At 39.3% G+C, this 23,389-nt stretch overlaps 1 protein-coding gene across 1 annotated transcript in view; it reads left to right on the top strand.

Moving 5' to 3' along the window:
* Positions 1 to 23,389, top strand: part of LOC131556482 (bifunctional heparan sulfate N-deacetylase/N-sulfotransferase 3) — a 50,679-nt gene that overhangs the window by 18,675 nt on the left and 8,615 nt on the right. Inside the window, exons 3-9 of the mRNA XM_058803050.1 lie at positions 3,972 to 4,059; positions 4,637 to 4,791; positions 7,574 to 7,759; positions 10,201 to 10,329; positions 19,276 to 19,458; positions 20,977 to 21,073; positions 21,913 to 22,036. Of these exons, the coding sequence (XP_058659033.1) occupies positions 3,972 to 4,059; positions 4,637 to 4,791; positions 7,574 to 7,759; positions 10,201 to 10,329; positions 19,276 to 19,458; positions 20,977 to 21,073; positions 21,913 to 22,036 (962 nt within the window). The remainder of the gene's footprint in view (positions 1 to 3,971; positions 4,060 to 4,636; positions 4,792 to 7,573; positions 7,760 to 10,200; positions 10,330 to 19,275; positions 19,459 to 20,976; positions 21,074 to 21,912; positions 22,037 to 23,389) is intronic.

Here is a 23,389-nt window from a genome sequence, read left to right on the forward strand (position 1 = left end):
ACAGTCCAATAAAATGCTGATTCCCAGACACTTGGGCTGGACCTTCACTGGGGCTGTGTTCTGTTGCTGCTTGTCGTGCTGCTTCCCAGCAGCCCAGGTTCTGCAGGAGGGGGACATTGAGGGCGGCAGGTGCTGTGCCAGTACCTGAGCAGCAGCTTCTGCTGCAGCACTCCCAGAGCGGGGAAAGGCAAAGGGGTCTCCCAAAAAGTGCAGAGTGAAAGGACATTGCATCAGTTACAGCTCATTAAACCTCTCTACACCAAGACCTCCACTCAGAAAATGGCTTTACTTCTGGTTCTTCCCGCTCTTGCAGGGGTTACAGAAGAAATAGAATATGGAAAAAGAAAAGCTGCTTTTGAATAAGAGCTCCCCTAGAGGGGCTTGCTCTGCTTAGCTCAGGTGCTTTCACATTACACTTCCTATTAATTTGTCCCTCCTTTTCAGAAGGTCCTTGCCTTTATTGAAGAGCCAACACAACATTAGAAATTTTACTCAAATGCAAAGTAGTTCCTAATTTAATTGCTCCTTTGATAGTATTTTCAGACAGTAAAACAGTTAAGCAAGGAAGCATTGAGAGATGATATCTGTTTCCCAAAAGAAGGAGGAGGAAAAAGGGTTTCTGGAAAATGATGAAGCTGCCCTTGCATTTGTTGCTGACATAAAAGCATGTACTGATGTGAAGTGTAAGATGTTAATGCTGCACTACTGTGAGGCTCTCTCTGTCTGCTTGCCAATTTAGTTGAAATGTACATGATTGCAAGTAGAATACCAGCATATTGAACTATTTCTCTTTTCAAGTGCCTGAGTTCTTTAGCAGCTTTTCAGCAGGAAAATAGTCATAAATATGTTGGTGTGACTGCACAAAGAAGGCATCATTCCTATTTGGTGAACCAGAGTTCAACAAGGCAATCTTGATTTATTCCTTTGATCAGTCAAGGCATTTGAGTCTGAATATTTGTGTTGATGCTGAAGAAATTACAACTGTCTGTTTTCTGAAGACAGGCTGACACTTGCAGCTTTTCTGTGGCAGACTCTGAAGTGAAATCACATTGATGTATTTGAGGGCAGGAGGCAGGATGGCATCCTGGCTGTGCAAGTGGGAAGCAGGTTTTAAGATAGGAGTTTTATCTTTAGCTTTTCAGCTGATTTACTTGAACTAAAACTTTTGACAGCCCATGTCATCTGTCCATGCCTCTGTCGTGTTTGAGAGATGAGAAAGTCTGTAGTTTTGCTGTCAGGATAACTTGTGTCTATCCCTTGAATTGTAAGAGGGCCTTTTTCTGAGATTTTGATTTTTACTGTTAGTGAAGAAAAGGGTCTTTCATCATGTATTGAACATTTAAATTTGATTTCTGGCACTAGGAGTTTCCTAAACCTAGTCTGTGAGCTTAGGAAAAGTTCAAAAGAAAGTACTCCATTGGAGCTGTGTACATGAAAGGGATTATGCAGCTAATGTTTTATTTTCCTTATAGTACCAGCAGAAATATAGCATGTACTAAATAATTATTTATAAACATATGGAGACTTGCCGGTTTTAAAATACAATCTTCAGTACTGGTGTATTTATGTAACATCTCATACAGATAGCCAGAGGTGCTGTTCGTAAATAGTTATAAAATATCCAGAAAATACCAGCAGTTTACCTTCAGCTTATAAAGCAGCATGTAAAAAGGAAATTTCAGGCTTTTAGTCCCCCTACATTTCTCTCTTTCTGTCTTTCTGATGGAAACTCACAGTAATACACCCTGCCATCTGCTACTATATATTTTTCATGAGTTTTAACATTTTGTTTTTAGAACCTGAAAGATGAGTAAAATGTCAAGTCACCCAGAAAATAATCATAGGCACGACAACTCAAATGTTAGCTCAGCTTGTTTGTACCCAGAGTGGTTCACAGCTTGTCTGTGGCCTCCCTCTTTGCAGGCAGAGCAGGTACACCCTTGGAATTAGCTGATACATTTCCAACACAAGGCAAGAAGGTGGGGGCCACACTGGCAAAATTAATTCCCGGGGAAGAAGTGAGTTCTGTGTTGCATTATTGCAGAAATGTCTTGGGCCTTCTGCCACCTTTCTCCCTCCTCCCTTTTAAAAGCCTGTTGGTCATTCTGGTTTTTCCATGCTGCTGGATGGAGACCAGATTGGGGGTGACAAGCTGGGAAGTTGTTAGGAAGGTGCAGCATAAAACCTTCAGCTCCAAAAAATGCTCACAGCTCTTAATGTGGAGGGAAAGAAGTGAGCAGCCCTTGGTGCCACCGCGCTGTCAGGCTGTGCCCAGCATCCCTTCCCTCAACAACGTGTGCCCTCAGCACAGGACGGGAGTAGCTGAATTATTTGCCTCCTACCTTTTTAACCATGCAGAGATGAGGTTATTTCATTGAATAGATTCTGAGCAGCCCCGGGTTGGTTTTCATCAAAGTCATGTGCAGATGTGCTGCCTTTTATTAGAATAAGAAGCTTCCTTGGAGATCTTTGCACTCTCAGCCTGTGCAAAAGCCCTTGTTACAGCATTGCAAGATTTTTCACTTAATATTCTGCTTCATAAGTCTGGAGCTTGGGTTCAATTATCTCCATTCTGTGCTTCATTTTGCTCATTCCTTAAGAGTGTCTCTTGTTCACAGGACAGTTTTCAGGCTTTGCAGTGAAAGATGATGATCTTTACCAGGTGAGCCCTGGGAAAGACCTGAAGAAGAGCTTGTGTGCTCTAATAAGGTGGATATTGCCTCAATCTGTAAAATGGGTCATATTTTAAGGAATTTTAAGTTGAGTGTACAATGCTTAATACTTCTACTGGATTGGACTCTCTACTATTTTTTTTTGTCATTGGCATATAATTGTAGGCTGATCACTTATATAATGAAAATGTCCAGGGAAAGTAATTAAAATTACTGGATCATATTTTTAAGGCACTAAGTTGTCTTTGCATTTCAAGAGTAGAGTGCCTACTAGACCTTTCAACCTTTGAAAATCTCCAGTCATTTTAATCAGTTTTGTGCAGTTAAATACATTCCCCATTCATAGCACAGTCATGCTTCTCTGACAATAGAAATGTTTTCAACCAATTTATTAAAACCATTGTGCTATACTAAATGTTGACTTGGAAAACTTTTCTTTGGCCTTTGCTTGTCTGTTTTGGTTTTGCTTTGCCAAGTTTGGAAAACTGGATTTCTGTGTTCCACTTGGAAGGCTGAAAGAGAGAACAGCAGGGTGTAAGAGTCTGGGAGTGAACTCCTGAATGTGATATGTAAATTTTAGGAGTAACAAATCAAGAAGAGCATATTGAAACCAATGAGTGAAGCTGTACCTGATGAATAATGCTTCCCCTTTCTTCTTACATGCTGTTTTTTTTTGTTTGTACTTTAGTGCAAGTACGCAGATGCTGACAGTCAGTATGCTCACTGTCTGAGAAATTAGTCAGAATTTGGAGGAATCTGCAATCCAGTTTTTTGATGTGGAGTAGGGTTGATTTAGCTTCTTGCTGTCCCTCTAGATTTTTCTTTTTGCCTTGCCCATGATTTTGAAACATGACTGAAATGCTGTGGATGTACTTGAGCTGATGCAGAGCAATGTAACTCTGACAGTTACTCTTCACTCTTGTGAATGGAGCAGTGCTGGGGGCACAAGAGATCTGAAATGAATTCCTGGCTCTGGCCCAGCTTTACTGAGGAACTTCTGGAAGGTCTTTTCTCTCCATGTGCCTGTGTTTTCCTCTCTCATGATTCAGGGAGTAACCCAGCATTTAGTAGCTGGTTATCTTCATGAGGAAAATGATGGAGTTTTCATGCGGTCTTTAATCTTTATGTGCTAATAAAAATGTCTGTACTTCTCTGTCATGCATAAAGAGCTGTTTTTAAATAGCAAAACCAATCGAAAAGGCACACAACTGTAAAAATATTTATATTGTTATATTAAGTTTGTGTGCCAGGTTGTGTTCTCTACAGGTATGTTTATATGCTGGTTTGCTTCTTTTTCAGGCCCTGCTTGATACTCAGAATCTTTTGAGAGCCCAGATTACAAATTTTACTTTCAACCTGGGATTTTCAGGAAAATTTTATCACACAGGTAAGAATCAAACTAAAATTACTTTGATTTTGATGGTGTTCTGTGTAGTATGAGGACAAGTAGGAATGATAGAGTCACAGCGTAGAGTGTTTACTACGCTGTGTTCCTGCATTAGTTGCTGGTATGGAACAGATTAAATGCCTCTCCCCTTCTATTAAAATTTAGCTCCTTTCATTCTGCTTTTGAGTGGCAAATTCCACCAATCACTTGAAATTTTGTATTGATTTCACTGAGGGATCTCTTGAGCTACCACAGTTCATCCTTGTGATTGTTTCATCTCTACTGTAGAAACATATCAGTATATATTATCCCTTAAAATAATTTTGTTTTAAAGCTATATAGAAATAGGATAGATAAAAGAAAGAATATTAAATAGGATGTGGGCCAGCCAAGTGCTCCTGACTGTCCCATGTTGTCAGCAGTGCCTCAGCCGGAAGTATTTTAACTGGTTGCAGTTTATTATGTTAACATAATTCTTACTGTTTCCAACATTTGTAAAAATATAATAAAAGTAGAAAGTTTACTTCAGAAATGTTTGGGTTTTTTGTTTTTTTTTTTTTTTTAATTCCCTCTGCAGGGACGGAGGAGGAGGATGAAGGTGATGATCTGCTGCTGAGATCTGTGGATGATTTCTGGTGGTTTCCCCACATGTGGAGTCACATGCAGCCACACCTCTTCCACAATGAGTCCTCACTGGTGGAGCAGATGATCCTCAACAAAAAATTCGCCTTAGTGAGTTATATTTCTGCATTTTTTATTTAATTTAGGTACTCAGAAACCATTATTCTGTTTAGACTAGCAAAAAACCCCCCAAGTTTCTGAAAGAATAAATACTCCATTGAAAGTATTTCACTTTGTGAAACCACTGGATGTTAGGCTTAGGTAAGTGTGCCACATTTTCAAAGATGCAGTTCTGCAGTGATACCCAATAACATCTTATATATTCCCTTTGCATCAACTTTATGTAAACTTGTTTTGAAAAGCATTGCCTTTACTAATTATTTATTGACAACAAAGCTTTGAATCAAAATGTTTCAGTGAGAATATAAGAAAAAATCAAAACCAGTTTTAGGTCTGAGGGTATTGGAGAAACAGATCACAGTTAAATGCATACAATAAACAAAAATTGCCATATATAAAAGATGTTATTTGTCTGAAGAGAGGGTCTGGTGTTAAGACCTAATTGTATCAAAATATCTCAGCAGACATAACTTGTTTGCTGAACTGCTTTTGCTCTTACAGCAGCCTAATTTTTCTTCTTCCTTTTCGAATTCCACTGGTTGCTCTTTAGCTGGCAGGTGATGGCTTTGTTCCTGGAAGGAGCAGGGGGATTTGAAATAGCAGAACAACAAAGAGTGCATTTAATGGTCGTGTGTCAGTGAGTGTAGGAGAAAAGGATAGACCTGACTATCAGCCAATTAAAGGTTTTATTTGAAATCTTGGCTTTTAAGTGAGACATAGGCTTTCTTTCAAACAAAGACTTCACCTAGTTTGCTGTGAATTGTAGTTGTACTGAGTACAGGACAGCTCTGCTTTAATGTTTCCTTTCAAGAAAGCTTTGCAGTAGGTGTTAGATTCCTGAAAATTTAAAAATCTTGTGTCCAGAATTGCCCTTTTAATATGATTCTGTGTGCTGGTGCAAACTCCACTGGAAATCAAATGGTCCTTGTAGTTCTGTGTGGCCTAAGACATCCTCTGGGATTAATGTGCAAGATGTAATTGTTAGAGTGGTTTAAGGATAATGCATTTTCAGCCCTGGTTTATGTAACTTCAGCAGTTGCCATTTTCTTTGCTACTTTCAATGCTCTTAAAGCTTACAAATATTTGCTGTTAATTTTTTTTCATGTTTAGACATACAGACATGAAGCTACTCACTGTTTCATTTGCTCAGAGCCCTTAAATTAATAAAATAGAGAAGTAGCCACTTTTTTGAAAGAGGCCAGAATTGCTGATGCCTGGTGCTTTATTCACTCAAGGTGTGTATTGTGTGGGAGATGCTTTACTGGGGAATATAACAGTCAGTGAGGAATAATGGAGACACTAATTCATTGAAGATGATAGGCCCCTTATTAGAGTGAAAGATTTAGATTATGTTCTTATTACTGCCTATTGTGGAACTCGAGGGGAGAAGCCTTAAAAATCAGACTTTTGTTTATAGATAAATGAAGGAGATGCAGTGGAATGTCAGAGAATGCAGTTTCTAACATGATCTGTGAATATTTTCCTTTCTGATGTTTATGCATGCTTAAGGGCAGTAAGAAAGATAAAAGGAAGAAGAATTGGATTATCTGTGATGGAATTAAATCGTGTGAAGCAGTGTAACTGATGGAGTATCTACTCTTTATCTTCTCATGCAGTACAGCCAGGAGGGCAGATGTTACTCATTCCTGCTTGGCAGATTACACATGGTGCCCTTTATGTGTGCCATAAATTCCTAAAGGCAAACAAGAATTTCACCATTCTTTAAACATAGAGAACTCAGGGTTCTCCACTGTGATTGAACCAGGTGTGTCTGTTACACACAATAAATGGTTTTACTAACAGCACACACCCATTTTTCTAGAGATTTTCATGTTCCTTAGTACCTAGTTGATTCAAAGGAAGAGGTCCAGGTATCAGCCAATGCTTTGCATGCACAGTATGATTAGGAAATACGGTGGAGATGACTGTATCAATTCAAGCCATATTAAAAACTCTAACAATTCAAAGGCAGTACAAAGGCAGTCTTCCTAAATCATGGCAAAATGATGTCTTATGGACTGTGCATTCCTCTGGTCAGACTGAAAGGAATATCTGCTATAAACTGTTCCTTTGAAAAGTCACCTGAAGGAAAATGCATTGGGTGTGAAGAGAATGTAATGGCACCAAGGTATGTACACACAATAAAAGCCAGCAGTCTTCAAAAATAGGCAATGTGCTACGGAAGGGTTTGCTGTACAGCCTCTGCCTGTAGATTGTTACAAGTGGTTATCTGTCTGCCATTTGTAACATGACACTGAAATAGTTCAGCTGCTTTTTGAAAATGGATTTGTCTTTTGAATGGACTAGAGGGGAGATGCAGTAACTCTGAAATTCAGCTCCTCATCCAAGTAATCGTGAAGGGACGTGTAGTGGAAATTGTGGTTTTGCAGTTGTAGCTGCCAAATGCTACGTGTTGTGTTGAGTATGTGCCAGTGATTATCTCTCTGAAATCAGAGTTTGTGAGCAAATTACTTGCAAGAACTTGGAAGTGTGCAGCTTTCTGTTTCATGTAGATTGAATAAACCAATGTAAAATGCATTTATATCCTTCTTCCCTGCCTACTCACAAAAATATTTTCTAAAAAGGTTTTGTCTTAAAATCCTGTGTTTCGCCTTCACCATGCTGCCCTCCATCTCCTTCCACATAATCGTGTTTTGATATTACTGTTTGAATTTCAGACCTGTTCTTGGTCTTTCACAAACAAAGCATTCGAGAAATACCAGAACATCAAGTTTAATTTTTTGAGTGCAGCCATTGTTCTGTCACGTCTTAGGAACATGGTATTCCAACTGACTTGGGCTATGCAGTGGCTCCACACCACTCAGGAGTCTATCCAGTACATGTTCAACTTTATGATGCCTGGAAAAAGGTCTGGAATATCCGAGTAACCAGCACAGAAGAATACCCACATCTGAAACCTGCAAGGTATAGACGAGGCTTCATCCACAAAAACATCATGGTGAGTTGTGTTGCTGATGTTCATTTTGTACTCTGCCATTTCATGAACCATTTCCTTTTAAGTGGAAAAGCAGGGTATCCTGAGAGTTCACACTGCGAGAAGCACACATTGCTGTGCATAAGTAGCAAGGTATATTTCACAGTGTCTTGTTAATTAAAATCAGTCTTGTTGCTGGTGATGTTTCTGCTGATAAAGGTGGCACCCTGCTGACAGCAGTTAACAGGCTGTTAGCTGTTCTAGTCCTGTGGTTAATGCTGGTTCAGAGAGCTCGAGCAACAAGTCAATTTAGCATCATTTAACACACTATGCTGGGTTAGATTTCGATCAGGTTTTAAATTTGCATGGTACCATTAACTGCAAAAGAGTATTGCCAGATTATGCCACCTCAGAATCTGGATCTGGCTGGGTACATATTTTTGTCTTCCCTGTGAACTGTGCATGGTTGCCCTTGTTTGGCTTCCTGCCATACACAAATACGGGCTGGGCTTTGCAGCCTGGTTTAACCCAGAGCCTCAGGAGCTGTGGGGAAGGAAGACACCCCCCACACCACCTCCAGGCTACCCAAGTGCTCTCAAATCCCACTGCTTTGCTGAATTTCCTAACTCTCAGCACTGTCACTGACAGCCATGTTTGCCAAAGGAAGAGCTTTTGTACCCAACTGACATGGAAGGGTTGTGCTGTTTCCATCTGGGCACTGAGATGGAGGCTATTTTGGGTTCACATCTCATCAGTATTACCTCAGAAGTGTTTCAAAACAGCTTTCCAAAATACTTGGTGGCATCTTCCCAAGTAACTTTCTTTTGGAGCGTGTGGGAGAGCAGTAAATGGGGTCCTGTTGTACCTCTGGCTGGAGCAGGCACTTTGGGGAGGTTGAGAGCCTTGGCACAACACTTAGAACAGAATTCTGGTTTTGTTCTTGGGTTGCCATGGATACCACTTTGCTAAGCTAAGCAGTAGTAATTTAGCATTTTGATCTATTTTTGGGTGAAGCAAATGAAAATGATCTCCAGAAATCTAGGAACAAAACTGACACCAATATAGAGTTGAGCTACAGTTTGTACTCCTCAAAGCAATCACTGCATGTGAAGTAATGGGTTTGTGGATGTGCTTAGGGAGCACAAAGCATTTGGGGAAGACAGATTGACTCAGAATCTCCAAAAATCCCTTCCATAAATATTTGTAAAAACATGTCATTTGAAGACACATAATGAGATTTAACACAAGGACACTGCAGCCAAAAATCTATTTCCAAAATGAGTCATATAAAACCACCTGTTCAGGGAGTCTCAAGCTCTCAGTTCTCCAGGGCAAATGCATCAATATTTTACATCTGCAAGCTAATAGTAATGAACACACTCAGTAGAAGCATTGCTATGTAAGATTTGTCAGAGCACCTCCCATCCAGTACAGCTTCATTCCCTGCCTCTGTGAAAAATTGTTCTCATATTTCTTCTGTGAAAAGCAAAGGTTTGTTAAAAACTTAGGCAAGTCTATAGCAGATGTACAAAATCCATACGTTTTCTGACAACACAATTTACAATTCATGATCACAGTATTCTCTATTCACAAGAAAAAACATGTTGAGAAATTGAACTGCAGGAAATAAAAAGTAACTACAAAACCACAGCCAGTGTTAAAGAAGGCATTTGTATGCTTAAAAAGTTAATCTATCATAACAATCCCAGTTAAGCATTATACATGAACATCCATACTCAGCTGTTGATTTTCCATAAGGAATAGACATAATTGGAATACTCTTCAGTAAATTATTTTCTGAATTCAGGAGAAAATATTTTGAGTTTCTGATGAAAAACATAACTGCATTTAGTAGTTCTTCATATTCAAAAGATTTGTTCTTGGAATGTTTTTGAAAATAATTTTGCTTGTACTACGTATTTCAACCAGTCTTAAAAAAATAGCACAGTTGAATGAGAAGTAAATCTTTATTACAAGGTGAGCATTACTGACAAATTTCCCTATTTGTCATAGTGGAATTATTGGTGGTGATGCCTAAGCCAAAGAAAACCCAATTTGCCTTTCCAATTGCAGTTTAATTTTACAACAAAGCCATCATTCAGATAAAAGTGGAACTGATTGATACGATACAGACTGATAATATTTTAGATTATCTTTCACATTATTTTAAATCTCTAGACTTCAAATACTTGGATTTAGGATGAGGTGTTATGGACAGGATGAGTTGGATGAGGCTCTGGAATTGTAATTTGGTGATAGAGATCAGTCTCCAGTTTCAAACAAAAAATGATGAATGTTTGGATGCTATGATTTTAGTGATAATAATTTATCTAGATCAGTATTGATTTCCAGCAAAGTTGAGAGGCCAAATATACCCAGCAATTATCTGTGTTACTTCTCTGACTTTTATCATCTCATTAAAAGTATAAACTCTTGAATTTTTAATGTATTTTTCATAAATTCAGGTGCTTCCAAGGCAAACTTGTGGCTTATTCACCCACACTATTTTCTATAAAGAGTATCCTGGAGGTCCAAAGGAATTAGACAAAAGTATTCAAGGAGGAGAGTTGTTCTTCACAGTGGTTCTCAATCCAGTAAGTACAGTGCAATTTTTAAACGTTTTTTTAAAGTTATTGAAGAAAAAGTCACTGAATGTTCCAGGGCTGTTCAGCTGAGTCTCCTAAACAGTAATGGTTACTGACAGTGAGTTCTTTTGCTTTTTCAGTTATTTAAATTAAGATGTGTGTTCTGTTAATTGTACAAAGCAGTCTCCACCTTTTTTTGATATCTGTGTTGTTAGTAATGCAGCAGTGCCAGCCTGTCTTGTTCTTTACTTTTTGCATGAAATAAGACCCCTGAGATTTAATATTTCAGAGAATTAGAATGTGAAGAACTGCTGTGAGTATCTCAGGTAAAGTTCATTTCTCTGCTGTGCCAAAGTCGTGATGCCAAGTGTTGGGAGCACTTATTGAGGTGAGAAGGCTGCAAGTAAGGAATGCTTGGGCTCCAATCAGTTTTGAGAAATTTCAGTTGCTCTCTCATAGCAGCTTCAAAGAAGAGATCCAAGTAAAAGAATCACACAGTTAAAAGAAAAGATCTGAGTAAATGAACCATATCTGCTTAACCTTTTATTTCTCTTTAATGGAGATAAACAAGAAGTGAGGTGCTGAAACTACAGAGCACTGACAGAAGAGAGCAGTGTAGTATTTCAGAATGGTGTTGGGGTTAGGTCAGCTGCCTCAAAACTGACCTCTTAGACAAGCTTTTACATGAGGTTTTCATTTGGGATCCAAATCAAACATATAAATAAAGTTCTGCTGTTTTATAGAAACGTAGTCACTGGGAACACCAGAGGGAACAAAACATATTTCCACTCAAATCTTTTGGAATAACCTAAATATTTTTTAATAAACCTAAATGTTATGTGCCCTTTTTTAGTCTTCTGCAATGTAATGCAGTCCAAAGGAAAACAATTTCTGAAAGCTATTTCAACAATTTATATGGAGGTGTATTTTGCAAGCCCCAGATTCTTTCAGGCTATAGTTTTGGCTCTTTGAGAGCAGTTACTGTGTTTTGTTCCCCTTTTTCATGTTCACATAGCAGAATTGGGAAATAAGAACTTTATTTCCATAGCACACGTGTGGTTTCCCTTCTAGAGGGTGACAGTGTTGCAGTCCTGGCTTTGATGATGTGTGTCATTCCAGGCACAGCATAGAATCAGTCATGGAATGGTGGAGGGTGGGAGGGACCTTCAAGTCCATCTGCTTCCAACCCCAGGTTAATAGAGCTGAGACCTGGAAAATTCACTGGGTGAGGAGGGCATAGCAGTCCTTTGGCAATTTGTGGGGTTTGACTGGAAGTTACTTGGTGAGCAAATTAGAGGAAGGCACAGAACAGTATTTTGAGTCAGGACAAAATATATTCCGCCTTGAAATAAAGCCACAACAGCCAAAAACTATTTTACAATGTAGGGAAGCAGCAAAATTTAATATGTGTTCTTGAGGCATAAGCCTTTTAAATAATAATAATGAAGAGAATGGAAGATAAAACAAGCAGTGAAATATCCCTGATTTTTGATATTCATCATGGAGGATTGATCATGTCTGCCTGACATCCTGGAATGTGAGTACAGCAATGTCTTTTTACACATTACAGTTAGGTCTTTGATTCATGCATTGCTGTGCAGACTGTGGGATCACCTACTTCTGAAAATTATGATATCCTAAATACAATACAGGCTAAAAGAACAGAAGCTAAAATGCAGTGTTTTCTAAATATAACTGTAAATGAATATTATGCTAAAATCTGCCCAAGACCCCCTCTAAGGAATGCCTTTGGAAAGACAATGCATCTGGTTTCCAAATATCTGCCTGTAAAGAGTTCCTGAGGTTCTAAGCATTAACCTGACACATAGTCAGTTTAAAGACTTAGATTTTTATATTTGTGGAGTTTAGGTTTTGCATATATGTATGTCATAGTTTGCAAGTCAGAGTTGGGCAAAAATATAGGCATTAAAATGAAGTCTAAGTCATTTCAGGATTCTAAGTATGGAGTAGCATTTTTGATTTCATAAGCTTTCTTGTGTTTTCATTAAAATGGCTGTGTTTTCTTTATGTGAAACACAGCTGTTGAGAGGATGCAAAAATTCCATTATGAGGCATTTTCAAAATGTTATTTTTCACTGATACAAAACTAAGAGAAAACACCGCCCATGAATCATTACAATGTCAGCTAAACAATGTTCTCAATAATGAGTACATAAATAGTTAGTTTCCAAACCTGGAAAATGTGAATGTGGATTAAATGTTAATCTTAACAAATTTCTTCATTCTATTTAATTTGGAAGTGAATATCATTTTTGAAGTGTAAGTTACCAGGCTGAGACTTCAGGGGCTGAGTACCCTACTCTGAAATAAGTGCCCCTAAGAACGAAGCCCAGGATTTCTCAGTGCTTTGGCTGTGCAGTGGTGTAAGAGAGTCTCTGCCTGCTTACAGTGTGCTTGATCAACCACCATGTGCAGGATAAACCACAAAAGCCACAGGACTGTGTGTGCAGTGTGAGTTTTTGTCCTGAGAAGCAGGGGGATGCCCTGTTCCCAGAGCAGGTGTTGTGCAGGTATGAAAGGCCTCAGGAAATGCTGCTCTGCAGATGCTGTTTGTGGAACTGGGAACCAGCAGCTGTACTGGTGCAGGAGCAGCAAATCTCATGGCTGGCAGGTTGTGTTCCTGTGGTTTGCATGGGTACCCCTGCACTGGTGGCTGGGACCTGATCCTGACCACTCTTCCTGTATGCCATCCCAAATTCTGAAGTGCCACCAAGCTGAAAAAGAGAGCACTATTACCAATCTTCAAGTAATATTTTTGTGTCTATCTCCTGTTAAAGGTCTTGCTGGCTGCAGCAGCCCTTGGGCAAGATCGTGCTGTATCAGGATCTTGCACAAAATGTTTCACAGGAAAAGAAAAAGCAAGCTTTAGCAGCCTGTATTGTTGGTGTACTGGCATTATTTCTCCCACATTATCAGCTGAATAATTGACTTCAAGGGAGGTTGAGGGACTTGCACTGATTTAGCCAGGGAATTCTGGGGCAAAGCTGCAAAGAAAATGTGCATTGTAGAAGCGTGTAGTGATGAGTATCTTACCCAGTCAGACACATCTTTAGTTTATTGTCTCACATAATTACTGCTTTTCATACCACTGTACTGTCTTTAAAACATTTTAGCAAGTATTTTTCCTGATAAACTAGTTAGAATCTGCAGTGATTTCAGATTCATCTCTCTGCAATGTGCCGTGAAGTTCTTGGATTAGTAAAACAAATTTCTGTTCAGTGTTTCTTAGAACAAAATTGTACCAGTTTCCTAAATGTGTCCCTTGTAGGAAGTAAGCCATTAGCTTTTGAGCTATGTATAATGAAGAGGTCAGTATAGACACTGCTGTCAACTATACCATTGCTTCTCAGATCCTTTGAACTGCAGAGGATACAGATCTGGAGCTTTTCTATCCTATGAGATGAATGTTGAAGGGTAACCAACAGTTCATGAAATTTTTCTGTACCTTTTCTGCCCCTAAGAAGAACAAACAGAATGCAGTAATTGCATTACGTGCACTTACATGCACTTCCTTGCAAAGCACTGTGTGTCTGCAGATGGAAAGGGAAAATGCCCTGTGGAGAGCAATTTGGTCAAAGCCTTCAAATGGTTGACAGCCCAACAATGGAACTAATGTGTAGCCAGCTGTGTGCTCTTGACGTGGTTACAGCAGTGCTGATGAAGAGGAAAGGTTGTTAATGCTTTAGGCACTTTGACTGATCTTAAAATAATTGTCATCTTTGTGTGCATTCAGTTCTAAGTATTATTTTCTTCTAATTTTTACCTCTCCCCAGTTGCAGTCAGTAGAGCTGTTATTAAGCTAATTGACTTGCAGCAAGGGAGGAATTATCTCCTTTAGCACTGAAAATGAGAGGATTTGTATGAGCATCAGCAGAACTTGCTGTGTCTTAGTGTGACCCTGAACTGGCACTTCAGAAGAAAATCAAAATCAAAGACACTCAGACTCAGATCTTCCCTTTCTGTCCATCTTGCATGGCACAACCTCATATTAAACTGTTCTGAGTGTGAGAAGCAGGAGAGATGTTCAGTTTGACAGGCTTAGCCCATTTCATGGGTGAGAAAGGCATCAATTCCATCTCTCCCCTGTCCTCTCATGCCTGTAACTCCAACAATAGTTGCCATCAGGTGGGGCAGGGAGAGAAACCAGTTTGGCCAAGCATTTTGGCTGACTGCAAAGCACAGGTATTCTTTGCCTTCCTATCTATTCTTCAAAATCCACCCATAAAAGCCAGACAGAGTCTGGTATTTTGTGGGTGGAATAAGGAAGGAAAAAAAACTTCCCAAGTGAACAGTCATTGTGCAGGGGCTGTGGAACAGACAAGAATAGCTGTCTGTTTAGAGCTGATTCCTTGTAACAGTGGGCAGGAAATGCATGGAAACTGTGGCAATCAGAAATCTTTACTCTTCTGTGATCCTTAAAATTCTTGAATGGAAAGCTTTGTGCCTGTGGTTTGAAGTGAAGCGAGTCTTTTGAACTACTACTCAGTACTACCATTACTGAGTCAGCAGGGGAATGAGCAGCTGCAGAAAATAAACTTGAGGTTCCTGACTGTCAGATCAACAAGTCAGAACTACATCAAATACATTATTTTGTTTGAGCTTATAACTCTTCCCTGGCTCCATTGTATTTATGGTGGAGACACCACTGTGTAAATGGAGTGGACAGGTCCATGGCAGCTGTGAAAGCAGCAGGACAACCTCAGGGTTAAAAAGGGACTTGCAGGCTGGAATCTCTGTGGTGGAATTGAGCACAGCTTTTCTGCAAGCATCCAGGTCTGAAAGGACTGTCTTTCAGCTATTAAAAATACTTATTCAATGTAGACTCCACTCTGATTTGTTGTTCCATCAGTTTGGCAGTCTAATGGAGCAAAACCTGCTGTTACTGACTCTGAATAGCTGAAACAAAACTGTTTGATGTAACTTGGAAACAATAGCAGAACTGCAAACAGTGTGCACAATGCCAAATTGATTGGAATATAGGTGTTGTGAGAGTTGGATGTACTCTCATGGCCTGTAAACATGTGCTCAGTAGCTAAAATAGCAGCAATATTCCAAATTGGTAATGTATCTGCTGTGAGTACCTAGCTGAGACCACAAAATTAATTGTCAATCACAATTTGAAGGGTCGTGCATAACTTCATTGGGTTGGGAGGCCTCAGTGCTACTTATGTTCTTGCACAGATGGGAGGGTGACATGGGAGGGTGACATAGTGCCTGTGACTAAAGTACCTTGATGACTGGTTTATTAGTAGGAATTTATTCAAGTTGGAATTGCCTGCAATAGATCTATATATGGTAAAAAATAAGTGCCTGGTATGTAATAAGTGTTCATTACCTTTTTTTTTTTTTTTTAATACCAGCTCTTCTAGCTGTCGATTTGAAATGCCAGAGTAATTCAACTCGTCAAGATCATCAGTGTCCTGCGAGTCTCAGACTTCCCTCCACTTCCCTTTCTGCTGCAGTTGATATCTAAAACAAGTCTTCTCTCTGCTCTGGGGTCTGATCCTGGCAGCTTGAGAGAGACTCCTTGAAGAAGCCAGGGGCCCTAGGAAGGGCTAGTCACTCTTGGGAATGCTAATACCATTCCTTTGGGAGTAATATCATTCCTCTGTTTTATCAGAAAACAGCAGCTGTTACTAAGACTCCAGAAGCTTGCTTTGAGTAGTGTTCTTGTTGTATATTTTCAATAGGTGCAGGATCCTAATAATCTTGATTTTGTAGTGATCAGTATTTTTTAAAATACCCAGCCAGCTGACATGCATCATTAGAAGTTGGGTAACTTGCTGCATTGTTTCCTTCTGTGTAAGTTGTTTATCAAGCATCTCTCTGCTCTTGATACATAAATTAGATCATGCTGGTTCATCTTTTCCTGAGACATGATTTAATAGCAGCAGCTCCTTCTCCATCTCAGCTCCGGTTTGTTGACCTAAAAGCTATTGCCTCTAACTGGGAAATGTTGTAGTAAGGAAATACACTGTATGGAATGAGCAGTCAAAAAGATAAAAGCTCTGTCTCCTGACGGCTTGTTCTCATTTCCCTACATTTCTGCACTACCAGTCAGAATCCTAAATAAGATCAGGACTCAGGAAGGAGAGCAAATGAAACTTAGACCCTTTCACTCTGGGCAATAAGAAAATCCTGAGGAGAAGCTGAAGGACAAGGCAGAGCACCTTTGCAGCTCTGATGTGAAATTGTGTGAGAGCAGCAAAGGAGCTGCTGCCCAGAGGCCAGATTTAGTCCCAAAGCATCATTTTAAAAACTGTCTGCATTCCATTTCAGTTCCCTTGTGAAGGATATTAAATCCCATGGAGAGCGTGCATTGAAGTGCAACCAAGATGATGGTTTGTTTGTGAGGAACAGCTAAAAAAGGGTGATCCTTCTGCACTGAAATAAAGAAAATGCTGAGATGCCTGAAAGAAATTACTCGAGAAGAGTGCTGGAAATAATAAAATCAAATCAGCTCTTTTTATCTGAAAGGGAGGTTAAAATGCTTGTTAGAGTAAATATAAATATATTCGCAGCTGCTTCCCTATTGAAGGAGGAATAAAGAAATATATGAAGTTCTGTGTTTTACAGCATTTCCCAGAGGTGGAAGATTTTTGAACAAATGGTGTTATTTACTAGGTCTAGCCTTGGGACATGGCCACAAAGGATTCCCTTTAGAGCTCCTAAAGGAATCCTAAAAGGATGGTGGTTCCAAGAGAGTACATCTTTAGAAGCAAGAGAGTAAATCTTTAGCATGCTATTAGTTGCAGAGAAAGAATAATGATTTTTGTTAATTAGAACTTGTTTGAATTACTCAGAACATGGTATAATAGAGCAAATTACAGCATCATAAACCCAGTATGGAAGGGAAAAAATAATCATTGTGTTTTGTCCTGGTGTGAAATGGCACCACCTGCAGATGGAAGGGGATTGGTGTGTGTTCCCATCCTTCTGCACAGGCAAGTGGGGAGTGATCCACCATCCCTCTCAGCTGATTCTGATATTTATGATGCCATCTAGAAGAGTCTTTTTCTACAACGTAAAGTCATGTATCTGCTTGGCTAAGTATGGATTTCTTTACAAGATTCAGCCATTTAAGTTTTCAACCAGCATTTGATCATTTTTGTGCTGTAAATAATTAACCATAAAGTATTTGACTTAAAAAATATAACTAAAATGAGAGCTTAGGTCTTGGATAATTTTTCCCCTCCACTGACACAGTTTTGTATGCTGGAAATTATTTATGATGATATGTCCAGTCAATTTCTGAGCCTCTTCTGGCATTCTTGAAATTACAGTGATATTCTCTTCAGGGAAATAATAATTATATTTTCCCTGAACTAGCAATCTTTTCAACTTGTTTTGCTTTTTCTTTCATGGCAGTGCAGTAGCTGTTGGCAGGTAAGGAGTTGCCAGGAGATGAATTGACATTAAAATGTCAGAGTTCAGCCCACATGTAGGAAAGAAAGGGGCTGTCAGGAAAGCAGGGTAACCTTTTTTATGGAAACCTGCTGATTGTGACTTTAGTGAGAACAACGTGGTCCTGTGGCTGCTCTGTTCCTGAGTTGAGAACTGAGATGAAAAAGGAAACTTGAAAAGGTTACACATCTGGTGCCTAAAGGGAAGGGGTTTTCAGTCTCAGTCCTACCCACAAAGAAAGATCATCTCCTAGTGATTTAGCACTGGGTATCTTCTGATTTTACTGTAAATACCAGTTTTCATTATTTTCTTTTTCTTTCTTGAAGCTGAGGACTGGAATTCATTTACAAAAGATTAACTTCAGTTCCTGAACTAATTTCAGCATTATGACCATGATAAGCTTTTATTTTATTGAAGCGGCTTCCTTCAGGTTTTACTTTAAATAGAAATTGCTCATTCATGGCATTAGCAGATTTATTTATAAAAAGAGTCATGTTTCTAATTTTTTAATGGAAATTAGTCTGGAGAGTGTATCTTGGGGGAGTTGTACTTCAAAAAAATTTAAATCACTGGTTTGCAGATTTCAGTGCAAGAGCAGACTGTTACATCAGTGAAAAATTTCCTTGGAAAAGGATCACTGTAGAAAACAGGGGGTTCTGTCTGCAGCCCTTTGTCAGTCCGTGAGAGCCCATCCTTGCAGTCTGTGCATCCCTGCTCTGTTCACCAGCTCAGTTTAGGTCCATCCAAAAATGCCCTTCCTGTGAGAAACTTCCATGGAAGCATTGCTTCCCTTGGGAGTGCAGAAGTGCAGTTGGAGCAAGGGCTGGAATGGGAGGGTGTATCTGGGTATCACCTTCATAGTAACATACTGGGAGAGTAACACACCAGCAGCCTTCAAACTTCTGGTGTTTTTTGTTTGGGAATATTCCATGCAGTTATTTGGAAGTACTCAGGTTTCAGATTTTTTTTTTATCTGTTTTGCATATTAAAGTCACAGCAATAGAACGCAGCTGTTTCCCTGGTCTGTGGCATCCTTACTCTTCCATGAAAATAGAAATTATATTATAAAAAGATACTATGTTATATTGTATACAGATATTATGTTATAAACTGATATAGTATATTATAAACAGATATTATATTATAGTATAGAATATACAGAATTTTTTTTTTAATATTTCATTTATATTCCCCTTAAAGTAAAGCAGCAGGCACTGTTTTTGCTGTGTGCTCTGAAGTAAGTGCACATAAGGTGCTGGCAGTGTGGCCCCAGCCCAGGGCAGCACTGCACATCCTGCAGCTCCCAGAGCTCATGGCCCCTGTTCCAGCGATTTCCTCACTGCTTGCATGGAATTGATGTGAGCAGAGGGATGAGATTCAGTGAGGGGCCGGGGTAGTGAGGGCCGTGTGAGTGTGATCCGAGGCTTGCTGCCCAAAGAGCAGAATGCAGTGAGAATTCCATTCCCTGGGGCTGCAGTGCCATCTAGTGATGCCGGGACTCGAGGTGTGCTGTTCCTTTTGTCTCCCCAGATCAGCATCTTCATGACACACCTGTCCAATTACGGCAACGACCGCCTGGGCTTGTACACCTTTGTCAACCTGGCCAACTTCGTGCGTACCTGGACAAACCTGAAACTGCAAACCCTGCCCCCCGTCCAGCTGGCTCACAAGTATTTTGAGCTATTCCCTGAGCAGAAGGACCCTCTCTGGCAGGTGAAGGCTGAGCAAGAGACCAGAAAAAAATTGTCTTGGTGTTTTTTTGGGTTTTTTAAATCTTTGTTTCAGTTTCTTGTAGAGAAAAACAGTATATTTTTAAGTTTGTTCCATAAAAAAGGCAACTGAAGCTTCAGGATGTGATTGTGGTCTCTGTCACTTGTTAAAGGCCATGTAATTAATATGTGTTAGGATGTGCAATTAAAATTATCTTTAATTTGTTTTATTTGTGACACTACTTGCCTTTAAAAATGTGGGGAAAAGCAGGCAAGTCCATGTTGTGTTATTTCTCTTCTCCTTTTGGAACTAACAGGATTAAAGCATTTGACAGGCAGATTTATATGCATCTTCTAGCAGTTAAAGAAATGGGTTTATCTCCAAGTATGTAAGGAGAAGAGGGCATCCAAGAAGAGAAAATAGCATTAAGACCATGGATACCCTAATTAGCCAGGTGGAAGTAGATGAGATAATCAGAAGTTATTCACAGTAGGCTGGGAGCTGCCCAAGGAAGAAGTTTGCCAAGAAGCTGTAGATACCTGAGTCCTGACAGTGATAATATTAACCCAAATAAAATCTTATTAAGGTGGCTTGGTGGATATACTCTAAGGAGCAAACTTTACTAAATCAAACATTAAAATGTATTTAAGCTTGCTTACTAAAATGTTTTTCAGCGTTAAATATTGAATTGCCAACTTAGGACCTGAGCTTGCAAATTTGTACTTAAATATGCATCTTGGAATTCATGCTGGTTTTGAATAAAACATTGAACTAGAGGGGGAAATGTCAAGGATTTCACATAATACTAAGAATAATTTTTAAAATGGAAATTACCCTGTAGCCAAATTACTTGGAAAATTATGATTACTTAGAATTATAATGATAAAAAAGACATTTTTAAGTTACAGCCACTAAGACTTACTGTATGTGGTGCATTTTGTCCATAATTGATGTGATTTTGAATACAGATATATATTCTTAAGCCTCAGAGGGGTACATGAAGATAATTCTCTTCATCTCAGTGCAGTATTCCCAAACAACAGTGTCAAAAATTGTTTGTGAGTACCATTTCCAGAACAAATTTAAACTGATTCAGTTGAAGCAGCAAAGATTAAATATTAATATTAGGTACTGATTTGAAATGGAAGATCAGAATATGTATTGGTGAATAGAAAGCCTTAAGTCATAATCAGCTTACTCTTTTAGTTTTAAAATGCAGCATATATAGTGTGGCAGCTGTTACAGGAATGGGGCAACTATATATGTGTAGGATATATTTCTTCAACATGCTTCTTAAAAAAAATTCCAGACTCTTAAGCGAATCAGGTTCTCACCTGGTTACATTGGAAATCCCGTCCAGAGTCACTGGAATAGTTCTGGAATGCATTGGTTTTCAGTCATAAGCAAAAATAATAATTCCTGGTAAGAATATTTGTACATGGGTGAAAAATAGGTAATTTATATATGAACCTTTTCAGATGTGATTACCAATGAAATTCTGAGTTTTCTTCTCCGTTGCAGAACCCCTGTGATGACAAACGGCACAAAGATATCTGGTCTAAGGAAAAAACCTGTGATCGGTTACCAAAATTCTTGGTTGTAGGACCCCAGAAAACTGGTGAGATTTTCTTTTATTCCAACACGATAGGCTGCGTGGAAGTTCAAATACATAAAACAATTCATCACGGCTGCTCTGTAGAGATCTTGATCATCCAAGAGCATTTTGTTATTTTTGGATACCATGCAAATATAGCTTAAATCATGTAAATTATGACAGTAGTCAGTACACATTGAAAATGCAGGGTTCAGGTGTGTGTCAGGTTTTTTATGTCTAAATGAGTAAACTTGAATAAAGAGGTGAACAAGACAGACAAGCTCTTGTCAAAGTGGAAGAAGGAAAAGGACAGGACAGAGGCATCTTTCAGATGGGTTGGATTCTGAATTGCAAGTTCTTGTGTGTGTCTTGTTCATAGAATATTATTTCTTGGCATTTTTTTTCAAGTCAAGAAGTTCCTAGTGGGCAGTTTTAATTACAAGATTGCACTAGTCTATAAATTTACTCAATGGTTATTTTTCTTCTCTGTAATCAGGAAATTGCAAAATTCCTTTTATCTTCACCAATCCCCAAAAGCAAATGAATGCAAGATTTTAAAAACTTATCTTTGTGACAGTCTCATATACATAAATCATTATTTTTTAAAACACTACTATTTTAAGTTGGAAAAACAGATTTCAACACTGGTACCCCAGTTGTCTGTATTAAGTAATTACAGTTATTTAAATGTCCTAATTCTAAAAGCTCAGGAAGTGCAGGATCTTAGGTGACATAAATCAACATCCCCTAAGTGAATTGAAATGGAATAAAGCTGATTTAGTCCTATCTGCAGCTATGATCCCCCCAAAAATGTGTGTGTGTATATTTTTATTTTAAATCTTGGACTTTTATCCTATTTGCAGGTACTACAGCCTTGTATTTGTTCCTGATCATGCATCCTTCCATCATTAGTAACTCCCCCAGCCCAAAAACCTTTGAGGAGGTACAGTTCTTTAATAGAAATAACTACCACAGGGGGATTGATTGGTAAGATGGGTTATTAGTATAAATATAAAAGTTTATATATTGTGAACAATAGAAAAATGACATTACTGTTGGTAATGGTAACTGTGCATATATAAAGTGAGATAAGAAATAACCTTCAGTATCTTTCTGAAATGAGAAGCAAATGCAAGTGAATAATGATCTTACTACAGAATATCTTAAATGCACTAACTTTTGTGAGGCTTTCTTGTAAATATCTACATATTATGTGCAGAGCAGTAACAAAATAATGTATTTCTTGTTACACATGCCTTTGAAAGTGGGACAGTAATGGTTGGTAGTTGGATATATGGACACAAAAGTTATGTTCCTGCTGAAAATCTCATTTCTTAGGAGAAAAACAAAGATGCTATCAGGAAGAGGCATTTCTTCCTTTAAACAGAACATAGCAGTAGCAATAATGTAAATAATAAAAAATGGGGGCAGGGAAAGCCTCTCAAAATGCTCTTTAAAGATCAGGTAATTAGGAGAACAGGTCTATGTGGCTCAGTGAGTGGTGCTGAGACAGAGTCTGTGTCCCTGCTGCCACACTCACTGTGGCTCCCTGGGCACAGCTGCACCTGAAGGTCACTCCTGATTCCTCTGTTTTCCCCAAGTGCTGCACTGTAAAGCACTGCAGCATGAAAGCTGCTGACATGCTGTAGCAGCTGGGGAGCACCAGGGAAGGATTATTGATTTCTTGTCTTGTTTCTTTATTTTGCCCCCAGTTTAAGGGAGAATACTTTTATTGCCTTTGACTCTGTATTCATCCATAAAATGAGCAGGGTGAAGGCTGTTCTGTGCTCTCAGTGCAGACACATCAGATGCAGTTTGTTTGGCACATAGCTCGTGTTCCCAGAGGTGTAATTGCTGTGGCACATTCTCACTGGGAAGGGTGCTGAGTCAGCTCTTGTGCCAGTGGAGAGGTGCTAGGTGAAGGAATGAGTGGCACTGAGAAATGGCTGCTGAGGCTTTGGCAGCCAGTGAGGAGGACGTGCAGGCGAGGCAGAGCAGCTCCGTGCTGATGGAGCAGCCCAAGTACAGCGGGCCCGTTCTTCCACCAAATCAGTGTTTTCATGTTGCTGGAAAGCTACTGTGCTGCTTCTCCCTTTCCTTCTGCCTTATCATCTTCCTTAAGGTGCAGGTACAATGTCGCTGCCACACACACGTCAGATTAGCTTCACCTTAACGTGGCACTGTGAGTAAAGCTCACAGTGGGCAGCCTGTCTAAACCAGGCACAGCCCTTGGGCAGGTGCTCACCACAGCACCCACTCTGTGCCCTGCCACCCCTGCCAAGTCTCAGATCCTCAGAACTCCCTCTTGGTGTAGTTGCCTAATTGTTAGATTTGTATTCT

Source organism: Ammospiza caudacuta, chromosome 4 (genome assembly GCF_027887145.1).
Source record: "Ammospiza caudacuta isolate bAmmCau1 chromosome 4, bAmmCau1.pri, whole genome shotgun sequence".
Lineage (NCBI taxonomy): Eukaryota > Metazoa > Chordata > Aves > Passeriformes > Passerellidae > Ammospiza > Ammospiza caudacuta.